Source organism: Sciurus vulgaris, assembly GCF_902686455.1.
Source record: "Sciurus vulgaris genome assembly, chromosome: 11".
Taxonomy (NCBI): domain Eukaryota; kingdom Metazoa; phylum Chordata; class Mammalia; order Rodentia; family Sciuridae; genus Sciurus; species Sciurus vulgaris.
In genome coordinates, this window is record NC_136472.1 from 121,692,580 (window position 1) to 121,710,933 (window position 18,354).

General features: G+C 42.2%; 1 protein-coding gene across 5 annotated transcripts in view; it reads left to right on the forward strand.

Moving 5' to 3' along the window:
• The window catches only part of DDX25 (DEAD-box helicase 25), a 28,736-nt gene extending 22,368 nt beyond the window's left edge, over positions 1–6,368 (forward strand). For 3 of the 5 annotated variants that reach the window (XM_079103907.1, XM_079103905.1, XM_079103908.1), the window contains 2 exons: positions 2,094–2,282; positions 3,393–3,575. In XM_079103907.1, coding sequence (XP_078960033.1) covers positions 2,094–2,282; positions 3,393–3,454 — 251 coding nt within the window. In that variant the 3' untranslated portion in view covers positions 3,455–3,575. Of the gene's footprint in view, positions 1–2,093; positions 2,283–3,392; positions 3,576–3,714 lie in introns of those variants that run through there. The other 2 variants (XR_013757730.1, XM_079103906.1) reach the window with 2 other exon arrangements.
• Positions 6,369–18,354: the final 11,986 nt, after the last annotated feature.

The following is an 18,354-nucleotide window of genomic DNA, read 5'->3' on the forward strand; positions in this document are numbered from 1 at the left end:
GTGTGTGTGTGTGTGTGTGTGTGTGTGTGTGTGTGTGTGTGTGTGTGTTTGAACCCCATTCTGAAAAAACAAAAATGCAAACACACAGTCAGGTATTGAGGTATAAGTTACACATGATAGTGATTAAGGGTACAGTTTGATGAATTTTAACAAGCATACAGTCATGTGTCCATCACTATAATCAAAATACAGAAAATTGTCTCCCCACAATTTCCTCATGCTTCTTTGTAGTCAGTCTCCTCTTCCTGTCACATGTCCTCTAGCGCCTACTGATTAGATTTCTGTCTCCACATTTTTGTGTCTTCTAAAATGCCATATAAGTTAAATCATACAGTGTATGGCCTTTGTGTCTTTCTTCCACCTAGCATAATGCTTTTGAGTTGAATCAGTGTTGTCACATGTATCAGTAGTCCCTTCCTTTTTATTGCTAGTAATAGTCCTTTGGTAGTTCATTCACTCTCCAGTTGGTATTTGGATTGTTTCCAATTTGGGGCTATTTTGAATACAGCTATAGTAAAAAGTCATGTGTAGCTCTTTGTGTTAGACATATGTTTTGATTCGAGTAAATATCTAGTAGTAGGATTGCTGGGTCATATGATAAGTATATGTTCAGTTTTATAAGAAACAGCAAAATATTTCTACGGTGACTGTACCATTGTCACCAGCGATGTAGCAGAATTACACTTGCTCTGCATCCTTGCCAACAACTGTTATTGTCACTCTTTCTGATTTTAACCGTCTTAGGAGATATGTTGTAGTATCTCATTGTGGTTTTAATTTGCGTTTCCCTAATAACTGATGATGTTGAACATATCTGGGGTGTTTTTTGATTTAAAGCTATTGAGTACCAGGGGGAAAATCTTTTTTAAGAGAAGGACTGTCTCATTTTCTTCATCCTTCCCATATCCTTGGATCCAGTTTGATCCATGTTTCCTAGTTCATTTTGAGTTCTGCAACTAGAACTGAGAGCTGCTGGGTTAGGATGAAGCCTGAGCTCTACCTTGTAGAAGTATAGCCTGAGAAAGAACCAAGTCCCTGACCCTCAGAAGCTCACCACTGAGGCTTACCTCTCTACACTAGCACCATTCAGTAGCACTTCCTGCAGTCACGGAATTGCTCTCTTTTGTGCTGTCCAGTTGGTAGCCACTAGCCATGTACAGCTCTGAAGCACTTGAAATGTGGCCAGTGTATCTAATTTTATCAAAATTAAATAGTCATCTGGAGCTAATGGTTACCATATTGGACAGCACAACTCCAGACCCTAGAGGAAAAGGAGCACAGAAAGTCCAGGATGAAGATCAAGGGCAAGGAGGACAAGGGTCATGACCCACATAGCTTGTTAGTGTGGGGAATGGAAGGCACAGGGATTACAGATGTCTTCCCGGGCAATGTTAGAGCTGAAAGGTTTTGAAGGAAGGGTAGCAATTCAGTTGGATGAGAATTTACATGGGGAACCCTTGTGACGAGTGCTTCGGATCTGTGAGTCTGGAGAGGAGGAGGTGATACTTCAGGTGCTGTGAGGTCTTGAGTGGCTTGTACTTTACCCTGTGTGATTTGGGCAGTAGGCTCTGAGCACAAGTGCTCTGAACCTTTCTGTGGGATTGTTGAAGGAGAGATTAGAGGAGTGGGAGAAAAATCAATCTGGAAATTGTCCTAGCTGTTGATTCAAGGGATAAAAAAAGACCTGAGGAGAGCAACAGTCATGAACTGGAGCAGAGCAGAGGCCTGCTAATAGGTAAAGGGTAGAGACTGAGGGGCCTGCTGGAGACTGAAGTACAGCAGAGGCAGAAAGGAGCAAGTAGCCCTGTGGACTCTAGGCACCTCTTCCCTTCCCCCACACATGCGTGTGCACATGCTTTGACATATTTGAACTCCTGTAGAATTAGCCTGTCTTGACACTGTTATCCAGCATCGTAGGCATCACAGCACACAAGCAAACTGCCTGGACCAAAGTACCTGTTTCAGTGATGTAAAGCCAGGTTCGATTATCAGATCTTCTCCATTAATGAAAATTGCTTCAGCAAATGTGGTTCTTAAGTGGCTGTGTCCTGAGGAAAATACCGCAAGAACCTACAGTGTTCTTCCTCTCCTAGGGATTGATGTGAAGCAGGTCACGATTGTTGTGAACTTTGATCTCCCTGTAAACCAAGCAGAAGAGCCGGACTATGAGACCTACCTCCACCGCATAGGGCGGACAGGACGCTTTGGGAAAAAAGGCCTTGCCTTCAACATGATTGAAGTGGACAAGCTACCCCTGCTCATGAAAATTCAGGACCATTTTAGTAAGTAGCACTGCTTTCACAGTAGGAGCCAGAGATGCGCTCACACTGATGGGGCGAGGTGTACCAGGGAACCCTAGGTCAAAGGCTTAGGATGGTGTGGAGGCAGAAGCCATGAGGTGGAAGACTTCCATTCATAGGATCAGAATCCTAATAATATGAGACAGTTGATTAAATAATTCTTACATGGTAGTTAAAGAAAATTTAAAAGTTAGCAGAATTTATATGAACTCATTCCAGTATCCAGAGCAGAGATTCACATCCTATAAAGATGTACCCTAAGCAAAATCTTAAAGTCCTTTAAGATTATGTTCTACTGCCAGCTTCCTCTTTTATTTACCTTTTTCCCCTACTCTCGCCTCACCTACACCCAGATAGAACAGTCCTAAATTCTAAGATCTTGCCCCACCAGCTAAACAAGGCAGGTTCTACTAACCTGCTGGGACTCTGAACTGACAGATGCATTAATATGAAGTCACATCACCTGGCATATCCACTCCTCAGATCACTGCACTCCCCTAAGTGCACAGATGTGTCTGGGGAGTAGGGCGGTGCACCTTTCTGGGATGGTGGTACTTACCCTTTGTTGAAAGTAGTAGGCACTCTCCAAAAAAATACACATAGACACATATATAGCATTTGGAATATAATTTTTAAAAGTTTGCAAACCGAATGTTATATGTATGCCTTCAGGAAAATAGATTATATACCCCTGTGTCAGGCTGACTGGGGAGGGGTGGAAGAGAAAGAACCTTGGCCCTGTTCCTGTGGTGAGCATCTAAGGATCTGGTCTTGGGAAGTGACCCCAGTGGAAGAGCCTTCTGCCCCATGGCATCTGAATGTGTGTGGTCTAGGTGTATTTGCTGCCATTTCAGTTAGTGTCAGTCAGTTATATTGCTATCATCCCTTCTTTGTGTTCCTGTCTCAAGACTTTCTATGCAAGTTATCCCAGGAACTTAGATTTTCAAAGGTGTACTGTCTTGAGAAACTCAGTTGGCTGAAATGAGCTTTCATTTAGGCTTTTTTTTTTTTTTTTTTTTTTTTTGTTTTTTTTTTTTTTTTTTCTCTCTCTCTCTCTCCCTCTCTCTTTCTCTTTCTCTCTTGTTCTTTTAGACAGCAGTATTAAGCAGCTTGACCCCGAAGACATGGATGAGATTGAAAAGATTGAATATTGAAGAAAGAACTCTGTTGTTTGTGAGATATCCTAGTTTATGTGGGAATGTTCCAGTGGGTTTTGAAGGTAGTTTTTTGTTTTGTTTTTTTTTTTTATGTTGAAGCTCTTTCAATGTGAAACTTCACAGATGGCAAAATAAATTACCTGGTACCCTTAGTTTAAGACCTGAGGAATTTTTGAAACCACAATTGATGTGAAGCACATGATCCTTTTGAATTAAAAAAGCAAGATTCTTTCTTTCTTATTCTAATCTCTTTACAGGTAAACATCTGTGAGTGGGCTTCTGGGATGTTTCTGGATTTAGTTCATATAAACTAAGCAGATCATGCCTCTTGCCAGTCAGTGCCACAAGATGGCAGTAGAACATTGCTGGTTTTGGAATTTGAGCTGATGGGACAAATGGAAAAGCCAAGTATTTCCAGGCCTCCTCGCTTACAGGCTATCCTTTCCAGCCATTAATGTCCCTCTTCTCTCCTTCTCCACCCTCTTCTGTGTGTGCACACATTCAGAGGCAAAAAAAATGAGTAAAACTTAAAAAGTGAAATATTTAGAAGAAAGAACATTTTGCTTTTTAATATTTCAAATGACATCGAGAATTTCAGAATATTTTCCTATTTTGCTTTTTATTGTCTTCATATTAGAGAAAATTTACTCAATCGTCAGTTCTTTCATAGTATGAAAATGTGGCATTACTTGAGGCATTTACTAAAAACAGGCAGAGGGGATTTTAAAAAAAAGCTCACGTGCCTTCCTAAAGAAGTAACGTTCAGGGAGCCTTAATGGTATATCTGTGAATCCTCGTCGTTTTCCTTCAAGCCCCATTGGGATGATTTCTCTCTCCCATTTCCTACTCAAAAGTGAACCCTGAGGTTGAGAACAAGGAATGAATGGCTCATCTCCCACAAAGTAGGTCATGTAGCCTGCAGCCGAAGCCCAGGCACCAGTTCTGTCACAGCCTCAGGCTGCTGAAAGTGGCTCTAGTGAGTGCCTCTGTCATCCTGGTGTGGATGATCATTCCAACTTGCAGATCTCCCTGCTTGTGTTTCTATCCCTCAGTGGAGGACTCAGAAGTATATGAAAATCACCAGGCTCCCTCATTCAACATCAGATGTTTATTGTGCACATTTAACCCCAGGAAAAGGGGGGTGAATAGAATACAACAGACATCTCAGAATTCAGAGTCTAATGGCAGAGACCCAAAGAAGACAACTTCAGAATAGACAGTGCTAAAGGAGAATGTACAGGTCCCTGGCATAGAGGAGAGGCCCCTCATGCCATCTGGGCCAGCTTCCAGAGGAGTAGACACTCAGGGTCTTCTATAGGAGGGCAGGATATGTTGTTTTATTACATGCCCAGTGTGCCTGTACTATCACCTAACAGTTTCCTAACCTGGGCCCACTGAGGCAGTTTTCCAGACCCCGCTCATCACCTCTGTTGCCTGGAGAACCTGAGAGAAAACTATAGATTCCTTCCCCCATTACAGACAAAGCCACTTTCTGAGAGTAGATCCCCAAAAGACATACTCAGGCAAAAGGAGCGGAAAGGAGAGGCAGAGCAATGGATAGTAAAGACCACTGACTTAGGGAGGAGACACTGAGGCAAAGAGAGGTCCTTGGAGACAGAATTTATAAAAAGTGGAGCTGCCCTTGGGAGTGTCTACCCCAGGTCTCCTTATACTATTACACATCCCTCTCTAGCCTGGAAACTGGTCAATTTCATTGTCTACTCTATACCCAGCCCTTGACACAGAGCCCAGCATATAGTGAGGCACTTGTCTAGTAAATATTTTCTTTTTTTTTTTTTTTTTTTTTTTTTGCCTTGATGTTTTCATTCATTAACATTTTGCCTTGATGTTTTCCATTCTTGTTTTGAACCTCAATAAGATGGGTAAGCTTGGGAAGCGTGATATTTTGCTCCCTTACTGTTTGATGATTGAGCTGGACTTTCCACCATACTCAGCCCAGTGTTGGCATATCTTAAATAAAACCTGCTCACCTCCATTTCCAGTTCAGACCTCTGGTAAAATCTCTACCAGTTACTCTCATGAGTGCCTACACTAATCTCCATTTGGCACCTGTTCCTAAGGGTCTGCAAACACTAGGCATTCTTCTGTCTTCCCCTTTGCCCCTCTTGACATCCCTTTGTCTCGCCACCTAGGAGGCAACAGAGCCATCCTGTTTTCTGCTGAGGTCACAGCTGTATTAACACTAGCTGTCCAGATTGGTGAGTCAACAATTCAAAGGCCGTTTAGCAGGGTGCAGCTCCTTGCTCAGAACTGTAAGCAATTTTCACTTCTCCACACATGGCCTGGCCGAGGTCTCTCTCAGTGCCTGCCTGAGGAAGAAGTAAATGGAGACGCAAGGAATACCAGATGACTTCAGTGCATCTGTGAACTGGCGTAATCAGCTGTGTGTTATTTGGCACCAAGTACTAAACCAAATCCATTAGGTTTATCTTGGCCAGCTTCATACTGTTAACATATTGCGATTCATGATTATGTGGAGCAGGGCTGTGATTTGCAGTGGGAGTTGTGAGTGATCACCTAGCCTGGAGCATGGCTGCTGTGATGTTAGGTGCTGGATCTAAGGCAGCTGTTAACAGGAAAGGCAAATGAGCTGGTCATCGTCTGGTAGGATGTCTGACAGCTCCTTCTCAAGAGACATTATTGTGTTTGGAGAAAGTGTTGATCCTCCTCGGCAAGGCTCAGTCCCCATGAAAGCACTAGCAGTCTCTGCAGAGATGATCAACAGTGGAAAATCTTAGGGGATTGCTGGGGTAGGGTGGGGGCAGGGCCATGAGCGGCTCCTTTGCAGACACCAGGGAGAGAAGCTGGTCATGTCAAGCCTTGGTTTGGCTCTTGGTTCTCTTGATTCAAGTAGAAGACTAGAACAGAGAAAGCACCCAAGCAGAGATCTCTCTGAACTTCAAGAGCCCAGCAATTGGTCACCCCCTAGTTTTAACAAGGGAGTAACAGAAAAGTCAGATTCTCTTCAATCCTAACCCCTCTCTCCAACTCTCAATCCCTTCTGGGAAATAATGAAGTACATCAAGTACATCTTCATATCATTTTAACCCACACACTGTGAAATATCACAGTCATGCAGTAAGCTTGGGGAATACCAACACTACTCTAAAAAGAATTCAAAAGGCATTCACTTCAACATTTTCTGTACCTTTTTAAATCCATGAATGAGAAAAGAATTGTACACAGCCACTTCTTTCACTGACTCCCTCTTTCTCCAGTTCTGCCTCTCACTTCCCCAGGCTGATGTTTTCATCTGGATTCTCCACCTTTTCACTTGCTGCAGGGTCAGAAGGCTGTTCTTAGGCCCTCTCACACTGGCTTCCTCCTACCTCTCAATGTTGCCTGGTGTCTGCTCAGCAAAATGCTATTTGGACAATCCTCTCTAGAGGTTTCTTTCTTCTTCTGGTTTCCTTTATTGCATTGCAAAACATGACTCTAAAATGTGGGTCAGGTCAAAGCACCATTTTCCGTTTTTAATGTGGATTTTTTACTCCCCTTGGAACTCAAACTTTAGACTCTTCCATTGAAATACAGGAAATAAATCTGCAGTGTTACTAGAGAAGTAACAGTGAATCTGGCCAATCCACAGAGGGTCCTAGTGGCCTGTGTCTGAAACTACCAGTCCTTCTTCACCAACTTACCAGCCATCCACTTCTGCCAAGGTTAGAAACAACCAGAAGTTCTCATATGATAAGAAAGAGGAGCTCTGAAGCTTTCCCTTTTTGTATTCAAGAGTGCTAAAAGAATTTTCATGAGAATCTTGAGCCTGTGAAAATAGAGCAACTCTCTGCAGCACTTTTCTTAGAGAATTATTCTTTGCCTTTAATTTTCTTGCTAATCAATTTCTGCATTGCAGTTCCTAGACTATATTTTCCTTTAATGGGAATGGTCTCCCCATCCTGAGACGCCTGCTGGAGGCTTGAAGCTCATTGTCAGGGGCTATTTGGTCTAGGATTGCATAGTGTCTGAATTGGGCACTGCTAATATTGATCTCATCCCTTAAAGAAAGGGTTTTGGAAACCTATAGGGCCACTATAAGCCTATAGGGGGAAATCTGCAATACCCCAGATCTGCACTGCTAGAGGGGAAGATACCTGAACAACATGAAAAAACAAGGGAAGAAAATGATCCAAACAAATCTAGACTCTATATTAATAGAATCCAATGACAGTATGTTAGAAGAAATGTCAGAAAGGAACTTCAGATTATACATGATTAAGATGATTCACGAAGCAAAGGATGAGATAAGAGAGCAAATGCAGGCAATGAATGATAATAAAAAGCTGAAAGAGTACCTGCAGGAAGCAAAAAGAGGTAGAGATTCTCAAAAAACAACCAAACGGGAATGGTCTCCTGTTTTGAGTTTAATATTTTTCTACTGCTAGAAAGAATGAATCAGTCTCACTTCAGTCCTTTGGTTTGAAATCCCAGTTGGAAAGAGGTGATTAACATGAAAGCCCTGCCTTGCTTGAAGTCAAGGCATGTCATGTGTGGACTGAACAGGCCGAGCTGCCCATCCATGGAAGTATTCAGGCAATCAAAAAGCAAACAGTTACCTGTAATGAGTACTGTACTTCTGGTTCTTGAATTACCAGGAGTCTGGAATAAAATGATCTCTGAAGCTCTGCTCATTCCAATGTACCCTGTTTCCATGACCCCTCACAGAATAGCTTCATACCTGTGAGCCACAGAAACTTAGCACAAAAGAGTATTTCTCACAGATGAAAGGAAAATGGGGTGATTAACTTCTATTGCACCTTGTCTTAACATTCAGATTCACTGGCCTCTTTATGTGATCATTTCTTTATTCTGACCTTCATCAACTTATGCAGAATGTAGATTATTTTTAACTTAATATTTATATTATAAAGCAATAAAACAACAAACAAAAGTAGCAGCAAAGTTATCCAATATCTCATTGCTTAATCATTGTAAATATTGCCTTGATATAGTCCTTTTCATCTTAATATGAATAACTTCATCATGTTTTTTATTACATCACTTTACTTGAAGCATTCAAGTGCATTTTTCCCCTCGTGTTGCTACATCATCTTTGGGGTTATTATTTTTAAAATAATAATTGACAAGATTTTCTGGTGAATATACATACAACTATCTTTGTGCAACAATTATGTGGTATCCAGTTTTCTTGCGTTATACTTATAACTATGCTATAGTGGATATCTTCTTGCCCAATATTTTGAATTATTTCTTAGGATTAGAGATGTTAAGTTTGAGTTCCAGGTAAAAAAAGAAAATAAGAGCATTTTTATAGCTTTTGATAGATGGTATATCAAACTGCTTCCAGAGGCTGTAGCTTTATCAATATATGTTCCTCACTCATTTTTCTCCTCACCTTACCAGCAAGAAATGTTTTCATTTTAATATTACATGGTGACTTTTTTTGGTTTACCTTTTTTTAAGTACAAACAAGATAGAGTATTTCCTTGTGTGAAGTTCATTGTTCACCCATTTATCTTATGAGGTCTTAATGCTTTCATTATCAAGTTGCTGAAATATGTATGTGAATTCCTTTTCCAACTACAATAAAGATATTAACCTTATTTTCACTGAAAATATATTGCCCATCTGTTAGCCTTTTAAAAATTTGTTAGTTTCACACAAAATTACATAATTTGTGTAATGAAATATATCAACTATTCTGTGATTTTTTATTGTTGTTGTTGTGCTACTGGTTCTAAAATGTTAGCACTACTCTAGAAAACATGCAACTTTGTTCTTGGTTATTGTGACTTTTGTCTTTAAAAAGTTATTTGACTTTAATCTCTGTAATTTATCCTGGTGTGAGATACATGGAATTACAGTTTTGCTTCTTTAATAATGTTAACTGGCCACGTGGTGGTGCATACTCGTAATTCCAGCGGGTCTGGAGGTGGAGGCAGGAGGTTTGCAAGTTCAAAGCCACCCTCAGCAGCTTAGCTAGACTCTGTCTAAAAATTTTAAAACTAAGACAAAAAGCGCTGTGGTTGTGATTCAGTAGCTACGCACCCCTGGTTCAATCCCCCAGTACCAAGAAAAACAAACTAATAATTCCAATACTTCTTACTGAGAAATCTCTTTATTTTCTTATGCTATCTCCTTTATCATAATTAAATTTCTGTACCCCTAAACACATAATAGGATTCTGGGAACCTACTGAATTTGTTTATTCAGTGCCAGTAGTAAAGAGTTAAGTATTACTGTTATAGAATGTAATTTTGTTTCTTGGGGGTTTTGGCAGTACTTCAGTTTGCACTCAGGGCTTCACTCATGCTAGAAAAGCACTTTACCATTTTGTTACATCCCCAGCTATATAATGAGTTTTAATTTAAATACTTGTTCACCTTCCCCATTACTTTAATTCTCTCTTGTATTTTGTTTTTAATTTCATTACCTGTTTACTCTTCAAGATTAATTTTAGAACCATTTCTTCAATTTCAAAAAAAAATGCTCTAGATTTTTATTTGACTACATCCATTTGACAGTAATAATTTATTCACTCCATATATTACTTTGCAGACTGATTTCTTTACAGTTTTTAGTCACATGCTGGGTCTTTCCGTGTCAAGGAAAAAGTCAGGGGCATGCTAGGAGCAAAGACTTGCACCTGGACCAAGAGTCTGTGACTGCCAGGGGCAGAGACAGGCTGGGCATGCTGGGATAGGCAGTCTCGGCAGAGGGTGTGGGGTGGCTGAGGACCTCAGCAGCAGGCCCAGGCACCTCCACCTGCCAGCGCATCTGCAGGTCCAGATTCTGCTGGCCAAGAGTGAGTGCACATGAGGGGTGAGTGATGTGTAGGGAGAGAGGCAAGAGGACAAGGTTCAGGCCCCATGGGCACCACGAATCTGCTCTGGCTTTGGTCAAAAGTGCTTCAGTTGCTGTGGTCTCACCCCCAGTTCCACGATCCCTTTAATCTCCGACATGGCAGATGTGTAATTATGTGTAGAAAAGAAACTCAAAAACACAAAACCAGTTGACACTTACAGGGCTGGAAGTAGGGTTGTGGGTGACTTTCTGCCATATATCTGTTGCTATAAACTGCAAAGAATAGGAACCTTAAAGAAATCTCTTAGTAAACAGGATGGAAAAGCAGTTCTTTGTCCTCCAGCCACACGGACTGTGTGGGGCACACCACTCATTGTGCCTGCTTTGAGCTGCTCTGCACTCCTGGGGTAAGGTTTCTCTCTGACTGGGAAGAGTTTCAAATGTTTTCAAACAGCTTGTTTGACTTTTGCTCTAGTTTAGAAGCATTTGAGATTCTAACCACAGCCCAAGGGGTGACATGTGACAAGCTGTCCCACCTCTGGTGCAAATGTAGGCTTCAGAGATAGAAGAAAAGCCTTCATTTCCCAGCCACGGTTAACCCAGTCAGACCACATGACCAGTGGTGGCTTCCACACCCACCAAGAGTATTAAGAAAAATCTCTGAGCGGGGATGGGGGTGTAGTTGTGCTAGTGATAGTGTTTGTCTAGTACACTTCAGGCTCTGGGTTCAAGCCCCAGTACTTGCAAAAAAAAGAAAAAAGAAAAACAAAAATGTCTGATGTAGAAGTTTTCCTTTCTTACTGGAAGAATTTTTATGAGGCTAAAGCGTCGACAAGTTTGTCATTCCCACAATCTGCCAACACCCCCCCACACCCGTTTCTCAAATTTTTAGTACTTTTCCCCTCTTCATTTTTAGAGGGGAGGGAAAACTATCTTGAACAGGCAGAAAGTTTTACCCAAGGTGTTTGGCAGTGACTCCAGGTACTGGGAAAGATTTATGTCTCAGCTCTCTGGCACGCCTTGTGTTAGCTCACTTAAACCAACTGAATAAATGAGTTCACTTTATCCTGTCAGAGTGGAACCTAGGGCAGCAGGGTACCCAGCTGGGGTCTGTGGGGACCCTGAGGCAATGTTCATGTCTCAGTCACTTAGGCTGAGCTCAGCCATTTTTATGTCTGTCTGAGATCATTAAAACGAGTCGGGCAGGGGGCAGAAAGACCTGCAGAATGAATGGCGTGATGGAAACACCACTTAGAGTCGAGAGCGCTCTACCAGGAGCAAGGAGCTAGGGGCTCACTCAGAAGTCTGCCTCTCTCCTGCTGTGTCTGTTCCAGTCAGCAAGGCTCCTGAAAGCCTCCTCCAGGAATGTCTCTGATGCCAATGATCCCCTGAATATCTGAATTTTCCTTTCTTGGTAAGTCATGTTTTTTCACTCCTGCTGCCCCACTGCCATCATGACTAGGCTCTGGAACAGGAAAAGGAACAAGGAACCTGCCCTGTATGGATTATCTGGACCAGGTTCGGGTCCATCCTTCTCATGTGGGTACAGGCTCAGAATTCATCAAGTGGTGTTGATACTAACCTAGGGTAGCAGGATTGAAGAACAGCTGCCCCAAAGGACAGAGCGAGTTGTATTATCTGTGAACCCAAGGTCCGTGCCTGCCTTTTGTTATGGGGCACAACTTAAGAACAGACCGATCACCCCTGAGAAGTCCAAATTTGAGAATCTTTATTCAGCCTGCCGGCTGACTGTCTCACACAATGCCCCAAAAATGGCTATTGGGAGAACAGCCCCGACCACAGGGTTGTAGTTCTTATACCAAAAATCACATTAACCATTAGTGTCTGTTGCTATGATTCGAAATTACACATTAACATCATGAGATCATCGACAGAGGGGGAAGTGGGTCAAAATGACCCTTACCTAGGTACAAACTAAAGAATGGTTGCTAACATCCACACAATCACCGTTCACAGGGTACATTGTTTAGGAGCAATAGGAATCAAAAGGGAGCAATTCTTTACTACATAGGAGTTGCCATCGTATGTTATTAAACATGTCACACCAAGTAACTGATGATGGGCACAGAGGTGGGGTGTTCCCTTGGGAGAAGCTTATTTGCTACATAACATGGAGTTGCAGAGCAAAATGGAGTCTGTTTAGTCATTTCCCTTAGAGTCTGGCCTAGAACATTCTCATGGAGCCAGATCTGTCAGCCTGTCACACTTTCCCAGGACACGGCTACATGACCCTCCACTTTCCACCATGCTAGGCCTGGTTCCCCCTTCCAAAGTCCTCAGGCTTTAGCTGACAGGAAGGGATCATTTCTGTCTTACATTGGGGAGCCTGGAACGGTAATTGCCCCTCCAAATTCCTAGCATTTAAATTGACAGAGCATGTACACTAAGCTGTGAGCAGTCTAAGAGCAGGGATTGTGCCTGCTTACTGAGGAAGAAAGGAAGGGGAAGAGGAAAAGGAGGGAATGGGTGAGTTAGCTGATCCTCACAAACCCTGGGAGGCTCTTTGGAAACTATGTCATTTCATGCACAAGAAGTCAAAGGGCCTTGATTTCTGTGATGCAGCGGAGCTGGCATTGAACTGCAGGCCTGCACTGGTCTTGCATCAATGCTGCCCAAACCTCAGTTGTTCTGTTAACACCTTCACCATCTTTGCCAATTTTCATACTACATATTTATATAAATATCTCTTTAAATCAACAGTAGTTTGCCCCTTCCTGGATTACTCTTATTTCTCTTCTCACAGGGCCATTATGAAGACAGAGCTAATGAAATCAGCCTTTCATGGTTGACCTACAGGGAAAAAAAAAAAAAATGATGTGAATGAACACCTACATCAAGGAAAACACCTTGAAATTTACACATAAAAGTGCAAAATGCCTGCTAGTTTTTCTGTGACATCTTGGGTCAGAATTCAGAAGCAGTGGGGAGAATCAAATAAGTGAGTTCCCCATTCCTAAAACAACAGCTGTCCAGTAGAACATTTCTGCAATGACAGAAATGTTCCAAATCTACACTGTATTGGGAGATAATTTTTCATGGGTCTTTTGCATTTCTACACATTTTCCAAACAAAGGCACTGACTGACTTTGTTCTAGATATTTTCAAGTATATTTGTATATAACCAGCAGCCTTGGAAGACAGAGCCTTCCTTTAGAGCAAAGGGTAGCATGTTTAGTGCTCATTACAGAAGATTCATGTTCCCTAAACTCAGGGTTCTGGTATGGCAACCCACTATGTGTGCAGGTATCATTTGATCCTCTTCACATTGCCCTGTGGGAATTGGAGCTCATGAAGTTAGAACAAGAAAATGCTGAAACTCTGGCTACTGATATTGCTATAAATAATAAAGTTCTTTGTCTCATGTCTTCTGTCAGCATCCATGAAACTGGCAGACTGACTTGTTAGTTTGCAACCAGGAAAAAATAAAAGACCCTTAATGTTTCTTGACACACTGTCCAACACAAATGTGGCAATTTAACACTTGAAATGTGGCTAGTGTGACTAAAATACTCAATTTTTAGTTTTAATTTTAAATGGCCACATGTAGCTAGGAGCTACCATATTGTATCAGCTTAGAGTATCCAGACATAAACTGGAATAGCTATTGGTCAAGTGCTGTTGAGAGAACCCCTACAATGAGAAGCAACTGAGACCGGGGAATCAAGGTTATTTTCAGTATAGGAGTTGTAATGATTAAGGAATCTGCAGCTCTAGTGGAATTATGGAGAGGATAGAAAGATACCTTTTTTTTTTTTGTACTGTGGATTGAACCCAGGACTTTACCACTAAGCTATACCCCCAGACTTTTAACTTTTACTTTTTATTTTGAGACAGGGTCTAAGTTGCTCAGGGCCTTGCTAAATTACAGAGGCTGAACTTGCAGTTCTCCTGCCTCAGCCTCACAAGTTGCTGGGATTACAGGTCTATAACAACACACCTGACTGATGATATTTCTTAATACATATGGAGAGGTTTTCTGGCAAAGCTGAGATATCTAAGCAAAGAGAAACTGGAGCTATGTTTGGAAATTGAAGATGGGAGATGTTGCTGGCACAGGCTATGACTTTTGAAGGAGACTTGGAGGCTAAGAGCAAGAAAATATGGCCGGAGAAGAGCAGAGCACTGACCCTTGAAGAATCTCCTCAGCCTCCCCTCTTCTCCCCGCTCTGCTTGAGAACATCCCCCATCTGCCCCTGGTTGGCTGAACCTCCTCTGGGCCCTCCTCAGCTCCCCAGGCCCCTGCCCCTCTCACCTCCTGGCTCAGAACAATCTCCTCTTTGATTACTGGCTCCAGTCGGCTGACTGTCGGGTCATCTGCACCTAATCAGGAGGAGTGGGGGCCTGAGGGATGATAAACGGGGCTTCTCATTTCAATAAAGTTTGTGCAGAATATTGGAAACAGCTGTGGGCCTCGCCGGCCATGCTGGGGGCTGTCGGGGCCTAGTGCTTCGGGGAGGAGAGGTGAAGTGGGGCAACCAGGACAGGAGTCTATTTGAAGGGTGCTCGGCCACCTAAGACTGACGAAGTCAGTAGGCTTAGGTCAGCTCAGCTCTTGCCTGGAACCCAGGCGCTGATGAGGAGGGAGTGCACTCTGGGATTAGAGGACACTGGCTGAGGCCTGGCAGGTCTGAATTACGCGGCAGGCATTTATTTACAGCTTTATTGTCAGTTATTTTACAAATACTATAGAGATTTCTCTGCAACTTGCTTTTCTCACCTAACACAACATTGTGGAAATCCCTTCAATTTATTCTTTTTTATTGTGGTAAAAGACACAGTGCAAAATCTATCATTTTTAAGTGTACAGCTTAGAAGTGCACAGTTCAGTATACTCATATTGTTGTGCAGCTCGTCTGCAGAACTTTTTCCTCTTGTGAAACTGAAATTCTATATTCATTAAACAACTCTTTGTTTCCTCTCCTTCCCTAACCCTTGCCAACTACCGTTCTATTTTCTGTCTCTGATTTTGACTACACTAGGGACCTCATATAAGTGCAATCATACAGCATTTGTCTTTCTGTAATGTGTTGTTTTTAATTGTTGCTTAAGGGAACATTATATGGATATGTGGGTATCAGTCAACCATTACTAGTGTTTTTGCCACTACAAAAACAGGGCTGTGGTATAAAAATTTTTGCATGCGTATCCTCAAATGCTGGATTTTGTTTGTTCTGTAATATAATTTCTGGAAATTACATAGTTTGGTCAAAAATGCATATCTGTCAGCTCTGATGGCTGAGGCAGGAGGATCATGGGTTCAAAGTCAGCCTCAGTAACTAGGAGAGGCCCTAAAAAACTCAGGGAGACCCTGTCTCTAAATAAAATTTAAAAAGCTGGGGGTGGGGGACTGTGGATGTGGCTCAGTGGTTAAGTGCCCCTGAGTTCAATCCCTAGTACAGATATATATATATATCTTTAATTTTCATATATCTTGACAGGTACCTTTCTCAAAAGTCTGTGGTAATTCACATATCCTAAGAGCCTTGTTTCTCCCTTAACTTCTCCAGCCCTAGGTATGATCATTCTTTTAAAATTTTGGCTATTCTGATATATGAAAACCTGTATCTCATTTTTAAAATTTGCATTTCTTTGACTCTTCATGAAGTTGAGCATCTTTCCATAAATTTATTGGCCATTTGGATTCTCTTTCCTATGAATCACCTATTAATGTCTTCTGCCATTATTCTACTGGGTTATTTCTCTTATTGGTGGGTGAGGACCTCTTTGTGTATTACAGATGTTAACTCATTTTTTTCTTTTGTGGTGCTGGGGATTGAACCCCAGAGCTTTATGTATACTGGGCAAGTGCTCTACCACTGAGCTGCACCCCCAGATGTTAACTCAGATGTTAACTCTTTATTGATGGTATGTATTAAAACATTTCTCCAAGCTTTGTCTTTTGACTTCGCATCTGGTATTTTTTATTTTTCTAAAATTTAAACAGCTTACATCTACCTTTTCCTAGATAGCTTCCAGATGTTTTTTGTTCAGAAAAATCTCCTCAGATTCTAATTATAAAAATATTATCCTAATTTTTCTGATGAAACTGTTTAAGTGTTACATTTAAATTTTTCATCTATTCAAAATTTAGTTTTAATAATCTATGAGGTAGAGAGCTCAACTTTTCTTTTATTCAATCATATCTGGTTGTGCCTACATGATTTATTTAATAAACTGTGACCTGACCCTACTGGTTGATCATCATACCCCATAATCCATAAGTATTGAGATATATTTCTAGACTTGGTTCTATCTCACTTCCTTGATACCCTACAATCCATGAATATTGGGATATATTTCTGGACTTTATTTTATTTCTCCCCCATGGGTCTATTTATCTTTTTTACTTAAATATGTGATTTGATCAAAATGATTTTATTGTTTTCCTAAGGCTCCTCTTGCCTAAGTATTTCTTTGCTGCTATCATCTTTATCATTGCTAATATAAAAATTCCTTCCAGCTATCAGAACCTATGAATGTCAATAACTCATCAAAACAAGTCCAAGTACCAGGCATGGTGGTGTGCACCTTAATCCCAGCCACTTGGGAGGCTGAGGCAGAGAGATCGTAAGTTGGAGGTCAGCCCTGGCAACTTAGCAAGACCTGTCCTATCTCAAAATAAAAAATGAATAGGACTTGGGCTGTAACTCAGTGATAAAGCACTCCTGGGTTTGATCTCTAGTACCAAATGGGAAAAAAAGAAAAGTCAGAGTAAGGCCAAGGAGTAAGGGCAAGGGAGGGCCTGTCACATATCTGCCCATGTGCCTTTTCAGGAATCAACCAGAGCAAAGACCAGACAGTGATACTCAGTGAGCAGCTACTATGTGCTTAGCATTGCTCTTTCCATTAACCTCAAGGTTGAAAGATCAGAACTCCAGACCCAGTGGTAACTAATACTTCAAGGTCTTGTTTCTCAACTCCAGTCCTATATCCCCTGTATTCAGTTTTGTAAGGCCGGGCTTGGGCCCTGTGAACCCATTTCTGCTTTGCCACTTGCTCTTTGTTGGACTCAACAAAGAGTTGGACTGCTAGCAGGAGAACAAGGTCGGACATACTCCTTGTTGGACTTTGTTCCACGTAGTGCCCCCCCGCCCCCCACAACACCTTTTCTCCCAGCAGCAGCAGGCCCATTCTGAAGTGGCAACTAAAACCCAAAGTTTTTCCAACACTTGAAGACTTATCATCCACAACCCTCCACCATCCCTGCACCCCTGCCCCAGAGACCCCAGCACCAGCTGAGCAGAGCCCCCTCTCTGGCTCCCTCCTTGAGAACTCTTCCTTTGATTTTCCCAGCCCTGGAGTAGAGCTGCTTCTGCAGGTGCCACCTCCTTGATAGCTTAGTGTTCTCTTGTTACCCTCTCCTTACCTAATTAACAACCTTATACCTAGCTATCAATTCTTTATGTTCAATTCTGTTTTTCAGCTAACATGTGTGGTTTCTGTCTCCTGGCAAGACCCAGATTAACACAGGTAATGAGAAATCGAGGTTTTCTGGGGGCTGAGGGCTGCTTCTCTTGGCTGCCCTGCAGAGAACCCCCCTTCCTCCTCCATTCCCAGAATTATTTGGCTGCAGGTCACCAAGGAGACCGTTGACAATTTCCAGTTGCCAAGCCTCCCCCTAGAGCTCTACAGAGACATTCTGGAAACTCCCTACTCCTTCCTGAGCCCCAGCCAAGGAACTTGGAGCATCTAGCCAGGTTGGGGTGGAGGGCTTTGAGAACAGGGAGAGGGAAGTCAGCCAGACGTGAAGATGGAGAGAGTAGTATTACTAGAGATTTCTCTGAGCCCTGGATTACCCCACAGGCCTCAAGTGCCTGACCTACCTACAGTGCTAAGGGATAAAGAAGCCCAATTCCTCCTCCACTCTGTCCATACGGACACCTACTGGATCCAGCCAACTCTTAACTAGGGACTTCCAGCCAAGCCTTCAACCACAGAAAACTGTCTGTACCATCACTGCAGGTCTAGAAGTCCCATTGCCAGCTGGGGTAGAGCCATGGAAGAACTTTGGAGCTGAAGGGCCTGCAGCCTTTTTCAGGGAAAGGAACCTCAGTCATCCTGAGCATTTAACTCACACCAAGCAGATTCAA